The sequence below is a fragment of the Dermochelys coriacea genome, chromosome 2 (assembly GCF_009764565.3).
Source record: "Dermochelys coriacea isolate rDerCor1 chromosome 2, rDerCor1.pri.v4, whole genome shotgun sequence".
In the NCBI taxonomy this organism is placed as follows: Eukaryota; Metazoa; Chordata; order Testudines; family Dermochelyidae; genus Dermochelys; species Dermochelys coriacea.
In genome coordinates this window covers 168,931,392-168,944,562 of record NC_050069.1, presented here as the reverse complement: position 1 = coordinate 168,944,562, position 13,171 = coordinate 168,931,392, and the positions used below count along the sequence as shown (strand labels likewise).

Here is a 13,171-nt window from a genome sequence, read left to right as displayed (position 1 = left end):
GAGTTCAGCCACAGCCAAGCAGGGGACCATAAAGAGCTAACAACCAAAAGGTAAGTGGTGATACCCTCTACCCACACACTTTCCCAGCACTTGTTAGGTCCCCTCTTCTGTACTCCCTGCACACAAGAGCATAATTGTGTGTCCTGCTTATTTTATTGATGGAAGGAAGGAACAGGGGGCTTGTGCTATCCTGACAAATTCTGCCCTCTGCTGCTCCTGGGATCCCTGCCACTGTACATCTGCTCCTCCAGGCAGATGGGTTTGTCCTTTATCCTTCTTTCATTCCTCATCTTTGTTCTGTTTCCTCGGGCTCGGCCTTGACTGCGTTGCCCTGTGCAAGCATTGGTATTCTGTTTGCTACATTGTGGAGAATTAAGGACATGAGCTACAATATGCATACTTTCTCAGGACTACAGAATGTCCCACTTATGTGACAAAAGCACTGGAACCAAATCCTTAAGATGCCAAAGGCCCTTTCACTGACAGAACTGGTGTGTTTTGAGCCCTGTTTGATTAAGTCTGAAGGCAGTTTGGGGGTCAGAGCAAGTGAGTGACAGAGGCAGGGTATACAAGTTGTCCTCTGCTCTGTCAATGAGAAGGCTGGGCACACTTCACTTAAGGGGAGGAGTTGCACAGATGCATATAGATGTAGTCAGAGGTGACTATAAAAAATTAACAGTAAGATGAATGGTTGTTCCGTAGCAGCCAGTTATCTAGGAAATTTCCAGCTGCAAACAATCTCATCAGTCTGGATTCTCCCAAAACAAATGAGTTCTGGAAAGAACCCAGCCATCTGGCTGCCACATCAAAGACCAAAAATTAAATTAAATTAAAAGCCTTGGGTGCTAGAAGTGGCATGTTAATTAACACCTCCTTCTGCCTGTAGGCACAGCACTGTCCTGGCCTATTGACCTCAGGAGCGAGGAGGTACCTTCCACTGCACTCAGGCCAGAGGGGCAATTTGCAGTTCCACTGAACATCCACATGTTGTGGTGTTAGTCACCCCGTCTCTGGGGCAGCTGAAGCAGCCCAAACCCTGGGTGACAATGGCCAACACAAAATGTTCAAATGCAGCCAGTACTGTAGACCAGCTGATCCCAGTTGTTAACCCAATGTCTCACTGAAAGGCTCTGCAAAAAGAACAGGAGTACTTGTGGCACCTTAGAGACTAACAAATTTGAGCATAAATTTGTTAGTCTCTAAGGTGCCACAAGTATTCCTGTTCTTTTTGCAGATACAGACGAACATGGCTCCTACTCTGAAACCTGAAAGGCTCTGGTGTCCAAAGCCCTTGGCATTCTGGCTACCTCTCTTGTTGTAAACAGGACACAGCTTCTCCAGTCTTGCCCCAACTCATTGACAAGCTGAGTTTTTGGCAACAGAAGGTAAGTCATCCCAATGTATTATCTGAAACCCCAAATGCCCCATCATCAGTTTTCTAGGGCAAAAGAGAGCTATTTTTCATGAACAGGGACAAGATGTTTTTGCAGAGACTCTTAGTTGAAAATTACCCATGTTAACAGTCGGCATGAATATATAAGTAAGCGTAAGTACTGATACCCCTACTCACTAAGGCCTCAAATAGCACTGCACCGCCTACTCTTACAGCTCAGCAGCTGAAACAATCCAAATATAAACACACATTCTATATAGACTCTTATACTGCACTCATCTAAGGACCTTCTGGGAGTCCATTAAGCCATCTGAGCAGCATCTGTCTCATTTGTTCTCTTCTCCTCCCCAGCAGAAGCATGTCCATTATCTTTTGCAATTTTTATATACATACATACATACGTTTATAGTAAAAGACAAGATCAAAGAAATGCACCTTGCCCATGGAGTGGAAGATGGTGAGGCTTGTGATAGCCCTTAATTCCTAGGGGAGTTTATTTCACAGTCTTTACCCTGATCCCCCAAGGAGCTCTCTTTGGTGCGCCTACGTTGCTGCCTCATCTAAAGAAACCCGAAGTACTTTGAGCTGAACTTCTGTTTATACCTGCTTCTGACATGCTGAAGAGACATTCATGTTACAGCATCTTTACTCACTTACTTGCTCAGTTACTGAGTGGAGTGAACAGCACCACGGATGAGCTTCTACAATTTCCCTGCACAAGACACTAGAAAGACCAGCTTTCCATATACTTTCACTTTAATCCAATATATAATCAACACAAAAATATAATATCCTTGGGAATCAAGTTCTTACAATAATTCTATAAATATATATAACAACTTTTTTAAATGTTATAGACCAACAGCCCGTCGATACACAAAATCCTCACTCTTTATGCTTGTTTCACTCTTTGTAGAGAAGGCCTCAGGTGGTAAAACTGCTGAGCTGTAGAAGAGTATTCATGCAAGTGCCGGAATGAAGTACTGAAGGGAAACCTCCTCATGAAGCAAAATGAAGTGAACAATCCTTTTGCTTACAATATCTGTAAAAGACACCAAAAAGCCAGTTGGAAGGCTGGCACTAATACATAACACAGTGCAACTTCTGTATAGGAGAGGCAGAAGCTCTGTCATCTTCAGAGGAAAAGCCCGCTTCAACATAATGCAGCGGTGATCCAGGATTCTCCTCTCAGGAGGGTCTGAACTTGTATTGAATGTGATATAAAATCCTACACCCCATTTCTATCTGCCTGTGGCTGTAATACACATTTAGATCTCAGTATACAAGAACAGTGACGGTGTACATTGATAGCTTACATCATACACTTAAACAGATTTAGGAAAACAGCCTTGAACACAATGGGAAACCACTTGAGAAAAGAAAGAGTAGCCAGAATACCTATGTTATTTTCTAGAAATTTGAGAATTTTGCCATGGGGCAGGATTGGACTTTCCAATGGCACACCATCTGCATGACTTTCACAGCTTAAATTTACGTGACTAAATTTTCAGAAATGAGTAGTGACTTTTGGGTGCCAATTTCAGACACTTTAAAAAGGTCTGATATTGCAAAAGCTGGGCTCTCAGCACTTTCTGAAAAGTAGGCTCTTCTAAGATGTCTCAGGCTGGCCACCTAAAAGATGAAAATGGCAGTCTGAATAAGTTTCTCTTGAAGTCAGAGCCATTGAACTTACTGCACAAAGCTTTTGTGGGATTTACTTGTTGCCCAGCAAGTAGCTGCAGAAGCTTCCGTATGTCTATGCGTGCCTCAGCCATGCTTTCCGGATCTCTGTCTTGAGTAGAATTTTGCGAACCATCCTCGGATACTAAAATGATATAAAAGAGGACTTTGTATCAAAAGTACACTCACAAGATGAGTATTAGCTCTATCAGTATGCACTAGTTTATATGTACATGGGTTATCATTTTAAATCCCTTTTCTCTTACAAAATTAATAACTGTAGTCTTTTCGTTAAAACTCAAACGCTCCAAAAACTAAAACTGTAAAAAAAAAAAAAAAAAGCGCCAACATCCATTTTATTTGAATTTAAAATTTTTTGACTATATGTTAATTGTTTAAACGTTCTGAAGAGTGAATTTCCCCTGGTATTAACAAGATCAGCCCTTAGAGTTATGTTTATCAGTACCAAAACCAACGCAGTATGATAAAACAGACATCTGGATGGGGCAAAGTGGGAAACTTACCCCAGGGAGGATTTCCAAGACCTTTAAAATGGGTCGTAACAGACACTAAATCGGTTTCTATTTTCAAGTTCATTTCTCCGTTTAAATTTGCTTCAAGCACCTACAATACAAGTAAGTCATCAGTCAATCAAATTTTCCCTCTGAAAATAATTAAATTACATTTAAATGTACAACTCCTACAGTTTGCATCATCCTACCTCAAAAGCACCATGACCAACATGAGCACATCACACTGATAATACTACACTCTCCACAAACTCTCTCCTTGCTTCTGACATGAGTTCAAACCCCTAATCCGCAAGGCCAGGTCTAAAACTTTGCAGCTATTTCACAGTGTCTCACTCTCTGCAACAGCCACGGTTCAAAGGGACAATGCAGCAGGAGATAAATAATGTAAAACTGAACTCCTTAGCAGGTGTGCTCAGAAAAAACTCAAACCTGACTATATTCTGATAAAATAAAAGGGGTAAACTTTTCAAAAAGTGCCTGCATGATTTAGGAGCTTAAATCTAATTTTCAAAAGTGATTTAGGCACTGAAGGACCTAAATCCAATAGACTTTCAGTGAGCAATAATCTAAGGTCCTAAGTCTCATTTTCAAAAATGGAATTTAAGTGCTTTTAAAAACTTTAACCTAGATTTGGGTTTTCTTAAGGTTTCACCCAATAACTATCTTTCCCACGACTAACATCTGATGGGGATTAGAGAGAAGAGAAAGAAAAGAGGGGTAGGGTGGGGTGGGAGGAGCTGGCATTGTGTAGTAGCAGAGAAATTCATTTACTCTCCAGTATTTTTAGAGGTCACAGATGTTGTGTTTGGCTCCTAGATACCACCTTAGAAAAATGAAAGGGAAAGGTGGCTGCAAGTCAGTAGCGAATGAAATGATCCCTATCCCGCGCACTCAAGAACCGATCCATCACTGCTTAAGCAGATGGAGTGTGGCCATTTACTCTAATATGGGTATTATCAGGACTAGAGATTTCAATATAATTGAGACCCTTTGGGATAAAAGGTGCTGGACGACTATAACTTTACAGAGCTTCTGAAAAATGTATGTCATTGCATGGACCCTTCTCACAATGCTGATCACACTTTTACTGACAAAACAAAGATAACTCTGCCCAAGAGAGTTATAAAGAGGATAATTCTAGATATGTTTATCCTTTTGAAAGTGAAAGACTACATGAGAAAATTTTCAGCAATGATTTTTGTGCCTAGCTATCCTCTGAATGACTGAAGTTATGAGCTCCTACCACTGTATTCAAAATAATTTTTGTTATCCCATAGAAGTAAACATTTTCTGTAACACAAACTCTGCTAATAATAATACTGTTTCTAATGTTACGCAATTCTAGAGCACTTTCCCTCCGAAGATTTCAAAGCACTTTAAAAACAAACAATTCTTAAGGCACACAACATTCCTGAGTGGAAAATAATGGACATACAAAGATCATTTCATCCAACACTGATACGCTGCTATTCCTAGTATGGAATGTGACAGATCTTTAACAGTGCTCAGCAATGCTAGCCAATCATTTCGGTTAAGAAGTGAAGATGGCAATTTATAGCTGAAATGCTACTAAGAGAACTTAGACAGGTCGAAAGGTAAATACTAGGCCCTCAATTCTGGAAACACAGACATATGTTTAGCTTTGTGCCAACGAATAGTCCCATTGAAATCAATGAGGCTACATACATACATACATTTAATCATATGCATCAGTATTTGCAGGATGAGAGGCTCAGGTTGTAATTTAATCTATTAGTCAGCATTAACCCATTTACTCTGACAACCCAAGAAGGAACTCAATTTTACATCTCATCTGCAAGACAGTATCTGTGGCATCACACTTCTCTGTAACATCACACAGAAGCAACTGTTCAGTACTGATTCAGAAGGAAAAGTACTTCCTACCGTGAAGGGCACAGTGTACTTTTAGGCTCTGTAAAATAACAGTAACACTGAACCCCATCATTTTCTGCAGCACTTGGATGTTCTTTGGAAGTTTCCCCCACAAGTACTAACCTGGCCCAAGCATGCTTAGCTTGCAAGATCTAACAAGGGATCACTACGCAAAGTGAGAAGGAAATACTTTATGTAAATAAGGGATACAATTGGCCCCTTTTTTCAAGGCATTAGGAGAGATATTTTAACTTACAATGCAATTGCTGAGATTTTTCATTCTTTCCACAACACTTTTCATGGTCTTCAGCACTGGTAAGTAAATACTGACCTACAAAAATCACATCAACTACATTTAAAAATAAAACACACAGCACTGTGAAATAATATTTCACAAAGTGAAATAGATGGGATGGAACACTTGGTCTTCCTTTACTTCTGTATTTATCAAATGCTTATTCAGCAAGGGGTGCACAACAGAATTGAAATAAATCAGTGAACTAGCAAGGAACAGAACACTTCCCATACCAGATTACATCATTGGTTCATTCAGAACAGCACGCTGCCCTCCTAGCAGTTGAGAAGGAGCAATTAGTATATACTTTTTTCCCCTTATGTTCCTAATCTGTGTTATGTGTCAACAGCAGAAGGTCTAGCCCACACAACTTTTCAAAATATGTATCAAAGTTTCTGTTCCTCAGTGATGAGCATTCCTATGAACTCAGGAGGGGAGGGGCTTTGTTATAACAAGGAACATCTAGAACTGAAGGGGGGAAAAGTTCTGCACATAGTAAACTCAAAGTAAGTTCATTATTCAGTGGAGTTACTGTGGAGCTACATTGGTGAAACAGAACACAATTCATCCCAGTTATTTCCAAGCCACATAAATTCAAAACTCCATTAGTTTCCTCTTGTTTATGAAAGGTTTTGTACATCTAGTGTAGTAGACATGGTGAGCAGACAGACAGAAACTATATACAAAATGTATTCTCTTTAGAGCAGAGGTCTTTTTCTTACATAGCTCTAGAGCTCATAACGAAAGGATCTGTATCTTATAAAGAATACAGTCATACAAAATGATGTACCTGGGCTGCTTACTGAAGAGTAAAAAACACAAATCTAATGATAGCTCTGCCAAAAGTTATGTGGTCTCTTGTACCCAGAAAAAGAAACATCTATAATAATATCTGTGATATATACACCTCATAGTGACAATATGGGCTACCTTTTCAAGCTGTGTGTGTGTGTATGTATATTCTGCTTACTGTGACTTGCCGTATTTTAAATTTAGCACGCACGCACACACACACACACACACACACACACACACACACTAAAGTTTAACAACATACACAGCTTATAGTGTTTCACCCCAATCCTGTGCATTCAATACTGATTTTAAAAAAACGTTGCTTACATCAAAGTCTGGTACACTGGGCTCTCGGAAATCATTCCACAGTCTTCTGGGAATAACTCCCACTGGAATGTCGTGTGTCACAATGCGACTACTGGTCGATAATGAGGGCTTGAGAAAGAAAAATAAAGTTCTTGTGGTTAAGGAACAGGATTAATAGTCAGGGAGACCAGGTTTCTAATCCTGGCTCTGCCAGGTATTTGTGATGTGCCCCAGACAAAACACTTAAGCTTTCTGTGTCAGAAAATGGGCATAATTACACTTCCCTTTCTAAAAGGGATTTTGCAAGGCTAAAATAATTAATGTTTGTAAAACAACTTAGGATCTGCTAATGAATGGTGTTACAGCAATATAATGTAATATTAAAATCCTCAATGGGGCAGATCTAAATTAAAAAACAAAACAAAACTAAAAAAGCCACAGTTTTGCCATTTTACCTTATGTAACCTACTGATTTCAATGGGAATGCAAGAGGTATATGTCAGGGTAAAACCTGGCCCAGTGGATGGAAAGAAGAATGGAAGCATTTATTTTTTTGCCATTGCCTTGTTGTAACTCATTCTGTAATATTTTGTTCTCCCTTTCCCTCCCTGGCTAGTATCACCCACATTATGCTAGGTGCTTTCCAAGTATAAAAGAAGGCATGCTCCTATCAATATAGTTAAATTAGATTCTTTCCCCAGCAGCATTTCAGACTATTCCAGGAAAGGACATATATGAATTTAAAATCAATTATTAGATTTAGGGAACAGCACAATTTTACTACATTGTTCCCAAGGGCACTTAAAAAGCATTTCTGCTCTTACCAGTTCCACAGCTACTGTGAGACAGGGACAGTGCTTGTTAGTCAACTTGATTTTCACCGTTTTGGCATTCTGGGCTGTTTTTAAAGCCCTTGATAGGTTTTCGGGTGTCAGCTCCAAATAAATTTCATTGTGTTCTGCTGCTACTCCTTCCATTTGGAACTCATCAAAGAAGTTCCCCTTAAAAAAAAAAAAACACAGAGGGGAGGAATGACAGGAAAAACTGTTTAAAATTTAAAATACGGCAAGTCACAGTAAGCAGAATTAAAGCATTGTACCATATATTCAGAAGCGACTGTCTACAGGTTGAAACTCCCCTTTGCTCTGTGTGTTCTGTATGTTACAAAACAGGCTTTGCAGCCATAAAGGTCCAGCTGTGTGGACCCCGTGGCAAATTCAATGCTTAACCTATTAACTTCAGTCTCTTACATGCCACCTCCAATTAATAAACAGAGAGGTTAAAACATTCTTATCACTTGTGCAACTACACCAAAATCTGAGAGAAAATATATGTGAAAGTCACCCTAGAAACAGAAGAGTTCAGCCATATGAAGACACATTCTCTATGCGTGAAATTAAGAACATAAGGAGGGCCACAGTGGGTCAGACCAGTGGTCCATCTAGCTCAGTATCCTGCTTACCAACAGTGGCCAAGTTACAGGTGCTTCATTGAGAATAAACAGAACAGGGCAATTTATCTACTGATCCATCCCCTATGGTCCAGTCCCACCATCTGGCAGTCAGAGGTGTAGGGATATCCCAGAGCATGGGGCTGTATCCCTGATCATCTTGGCTAATAGCAATTGACAGACCTATCCTTCATGAACTCATCTAATTCGGTTTTGAACCCAGTTATGATTTAGGCCTTCACAACATCCCATGGCAACAAGTTTCACAGGTTGCTTGCACATTGTGTAAGTTGAACAGTCCCAGTCTATTTAATCTCTGCTAATACAGAAGCTGTTCCATACTCTTAATCATTTCTCAAAAAGAAAAGGAGTACTTGTGGCACCTTAGAGACTAACAAATTTATTTGAGCATAAGCTTTCGTGAGCTACAGCTCACTTCATCAGATGCATGCCAGTTTGGGATAAGGAGGTACTGGTTTCTTCGTGTCACATCTATGTACATGCAAAGAATTTGGAATTTAATTCTCTTTAAAATCCGATTCACAGTCCGTTGATTATTTCACTGTGATCGGGCATAGAGTACATGGCATTGGCTCCTACTCTGAGAGAAGGTTGTATGACTTGTTAAGCCTCCAAATTCCTTGCATGTAAATAGATGTGACATCAAGAAACCAATACCACCCTTATCCCAAACAGCACGATGGCTATATTAGCATAGCCTTGCACTGACATCACAATAAGAGCCAAACAGGAAGGAAGTAGGAGAGTATTTACATGTGTACTTCAAGACTCAGGTAGAAAGATCGAGATTTACAGTAAGTAAATCACACAGTATGTACACTGTTTTGAACCGTTCATACATGCATGCTGTAGTTCAAGAAAGCTTATGCTCAAATAAATGTGTTAGTCTCTAAGGTGCCACAAGTACTCCTTTTCTTTTTGCGAATACAGACTAACATGGCTGCTACTCTGAAACTAATCATTTCTGTTGCCCTTCTTTATACTTTTTCCAATTCTAATAGATCTTTTTTGAGTTGGGGCAACCAGAACTGAACACAGTATTCAAGATGTGGGCATACAATGGTCTTATATAGTGGCATTATGGTATTTTCTGTCTTATTATCTATCCCTTTTCTCATGGTTCCTCAAATTGTTAGCTTTTTTGATTGCTGGTAAAATACATTCCTGCAAAAGTCTATACACCATTGATGTCCCTCTTAAACCTTTAGAACAGCCACCTTAGTTTTAAAGAGACTGAGAGATGTTTATATATGTTAATTATGCAGTATCAGCCTATTTCTATGGCACGTACCTGACTTAATTCACACCACATGCTGACCCCTCCATTAGCCACTTTATCAGTAAGGATGAAGTAAAGTTTGTCCACTGTAAGGCGTAGAGTGCATGTCTTGGCTAGTTTGGCAATTGTATTGATCACACCTGTGGGATAAAATTTCATTACATGACTTCCTAAAACTTCTAGCACAGGACAAAAAAACTTTGCTTACAAGGTTGTGGTTTGCAGTTCAGTAGGAAAGAACATTATTAAAATAAATAAATCCAATGGAAAGTGGCAACCCAAGACTTTGATATTTTGTTAAATTCTGTTGTTTTGGTTTAAACCCCCAGCCCCCCATCATTATTTTGTTTGGAGCGACAAGGTGGGTGAGATAATATCTTTTGTTGGACCAACTTTTGTTAGTGAAAGAGACAATCTTTCAAGCCACACAAGAGCTCTGTGTTTCAAAAGCTTGTCTCTCTCAGCAACAGAAGTTGGTCCAATAAAAGATATCACCTCATCCACCTTGTCTGTCTAATGTCCTGGGACTAAAAAGCTACAACTGCGCTGCACATAATTATTTTGTTTTGTCACCTATCTCCTATCCTGTCTGACATCTAAACTGTGAGAAATCTGTAGTAGGAGCTATCTTCTTTATTTTTGTCTGTATATTGCTCTGCAAGAGGCCCACTTGTTTAGGGTTCCTGGGTGTTACCATTACCACAAACAGAAAGCAAACACACACACAAACAAAAGTGGATGATTACAGAGCAAAATCTTTGGAACATAGGAACAAGCCACAGACTAACGGTCCATGGTAATTTTTTTATTCTTATTTTATTTATGTATAATTGTGCCTACATGTTACACTGCAACATGCCCTGGAAATATCCCAGATGGACAGATATTCCCAGATCTGCCACTGAGTTGTTCTGAGAACTTGGGCAAGTTGTTGCAGGGCTCTGTGCCTCAGTTTTCCCATTTGTAAAATGAAGACAGGGACACCTTTCTTAGTATTTCAGAGTAGCAGCCTCGGTGTTAGTCTGTATTCGCAAAAAGAAAAGGAGTACTGGTGGCACCTTAGAGACTAACAAATTTTGTAGATTGTAATGGATTTTTTACCTTCAGTCCTTTCGGTATGATGTCCATCTGTTTGCTGTAGATTGTAATGGATTTTTTACCTTCAGTCCTTTCGGTGTTAGTCTCTAAGGTGCCACCAGTACTCCTTTTCTTCTTTCTTAGTAATGGCTTTTGGGATACAATGTGCTGTGCAAGGGCCGGGTGTTATACTGCCCTGGAAGCAGGGGTTGAAATCTGTCTTCTAAACCAGCTAGTGACACCAGTTTAGTTGCTCTGGCTATAAAGCACTGTATGGCCAAGGACAGCAGCAGCCAGAAACACGAGGCGCCTGGGTCTTGTGCTTGCAAAGCAGCCCCGGTTTCCCCTCCTCACCGTGTCACTCTTTTTTTTGGGGGGGGGGGGTGCATCGCTCCCTGGGCTACGGGGAGAGGCTAGGGGAATCTGGCGGCACATCTCCCCGAGATTTTAAAACTCAGGGGGCATGAGGGTTTGCAATCTTCCTCCCCCCTCCCCATCTCACCCTACCCCTTTCCCCACAGGCAGGCTCCGGTCCCGTCCCCTGGGCTCCCTCCCACCCCGCTGCTGCAGACCTTCTCCCAGGGGCTCCGCGCAGCGCGGCCCCCCCCGGCCCAGCCTAGCCCGGCCCGCTCACGGGTGAAGTGGTTCAGGCAGGCGACGTCCACGATCTTAGCCCGAAACCGCATAGCAGCCGCCGCCGCCGCCCTGAATTTGGAAGCAAAATAAACCCGGCAGAGCTCAACCTCTCCGGGAAGCCCGGCCCCGCGCAAGCCAGTTCCGCTTCCCCTTCTCCTCCCCGCCCGCCTCTGCGGCCTCGCCTAGCATCAGCGTGCGCTGAACGCCGGGGGGGGGGGGGGGAGTGTAACAAGCGGCCCGATTCGGGTGTCAGTCCGGAGTTACTCCGTTGGGGGTCAGTGGCGCTGAGCTGGTGTAAAAGCAGCGCCAGCGCGAGCTCAGGCTGAGCAGCATGGAGGGGGTGTTTCAGGGAGAGCCGACCGCACGCACAATGCACTGCTCGGGCCCCGGCGGCCCGACGAAAGCGGTGATGATGTTACCCTCTTTCCTTTAAAAACAAGCACACAATGAGGCGCTAAAGGAAATAAGGGGGAAAGTTGGTATCCGTTATTAGCAGAACAAAAAAAAACTACCCCCATTAAAAAAAAAAAAAAAAAAAAAAAAGGGCAGGCGTGGAACAAGACAAAAACCATAGTGTTAGAAGTGGCCCAAAATATGAAAGAAGGGAAATAAGCGTAAAAGAGGAAAATAAAAAGTGAAAGTAGGTAACAGTTAAAAAAATGGAGGATCGACCTGGGCTTGACTCTCCACTCTGTTACACCAATGTTACGCTGCTGGAAATCAAGGCGTTAGATTGGTGTAAAACTAGTGTTGCCATGTGGGGAATCAGGCCTAAGGAAAGGTTAAGAAAAGAGAGTGAAAAGGAGCAGAGGAAAAGAGGGGGAAATGAACTGAGTATTTTTTTGCTCTAATAAATGTGTTAGTCTCTAAGGTGCCACAAGTCCTCCTTTTCTTTTTGCGAATACAGACTAACACGGCTGCTACTCTGAAACCTGAGTATTTTTTTAGGAACTAAAGTTAAGCTAGGAGATGCCTTGTGGGTCAGGGGAAGCGAAATGATTTAATGTGAACACTAGATGGGGCTGGTGAGCTCACAGTCGGTTAGGGTCTGATGGCAAGCACAGTATGCTCTGGGGACAGTGTCAGGTGGGGAGTTTGACTGGGGCGGGACACCTGCATTACGGTTTGACAGGTGCACTGCATACTAATAAAAACCCAGCATTACAGTACAAAAGAATTTATGCTCCTTTGACTCTTGGTACAAGGGGAGCCCTATATGGAATCAGTGCTCAAAGCCACAGGATCCAAGCATGCTGCTGTTGAAAATGCTGTTAAGTATTTTTTGTATTCATAGCACCTACCTAGGAATCCTAGTCATCGACCAGGATCTCATTGTACAAGGTGCTGTACAAACACAGAACAATAAGACAGTTCTTACCCCCAAGGAGCTTACTAGGGGTCCTTTATCCTCTCTCTCCCCGTAACTATCTGGGCAGGTGGTTCAGAGTGTGAAGAGGATGCTATGTAGCAGTTGAAATCATTATAACTACAAGAGGAGAGAAAGAGGAAAAATCCTTTACCTTCTGCAGCTGGGAGGAGGAAGGGAAGAGGCTCCTCTCATAGAAAGCAACAGTGGATGTAGTGGATGAAATAAGGCTATCTTCCACCTGAGAGCAGCTGAGGGGGAAGCTAGAGGTGCTGTAAGTACAGTATACTGGTATGTCCTACTGCATGTCCTCCCAGCAACTAGGAGGTAATAGTCTAAAGGGGAAATACTCATTGGAATGGTAAAGCATGTTGGCGTCAGTCTGGCCTCCCAATAAAAGCAGTGGGTTTTTACACAATAAACCATCAACAATGACTTATTTACTTC

At 41.6% G+C, this 13,171-nt stretch overlaps 1 protein-coding gene across 1 annotated transcript; it reads right to left on the bottom strand.

Moving 5' to 3' along the window:
• Positions 1-2,131: 2,131 nt before the first annotated feature.
• Positions 2,132-11,521, bottom strand: HUS1 (HUS1 checkpoint clamp component). Its single transcript, XM_038389575.2, has 8 exons — positions 11,357-11,521; positions 9,658-9,785; positions 7,720-7,896; positions 6,917-7,024; positions 5,756-5,830; positions 3,598-3,697; positions 3,087-3,218; positions 2,132-2,435 (listed from the first exon to the last, which is right to left on the bottom strand). The coding sequence occupies exons 1-8, from the start codon at positions 11,406-11,408 to the stop codon at positions 2,353-2,355; spliced, it is 855 nt and encodes a 284-aa protein (XP_038245503.1). The 5' UTR covers positions 11,409-11,521; the 3' UTR covers positions 2,132-2,352.
• Positions 11,522-13,171: the final 1,650 nt, after the last annotated feature.

Excerpts from the sequence above, each read along its gene's own strand:
- HUS1 (XM_038389575.2), bottom strand. The coding sequence starts at position 11,408 with ATGCGGTTTCGGGCTAAGATCGTGGACGTCGCCTGCCTGAACCACTTC. Across the intron at positions 7,897-9,657 it reads TGTGGTGTGAATTAAGTCAG|GGGAACTTCTTTGATGAGTT; the intron begins GTACGTGCCATA and ends TTTTTTTTTAAG. Across the intron at positions 7,025-7,719 it reads TCACAGTAGCTGTGGAACTG|CCCTCATTATCGACCAGTAG; the intron begins GTAAGAGCAGAA and ends TTCTTTCTCAAG.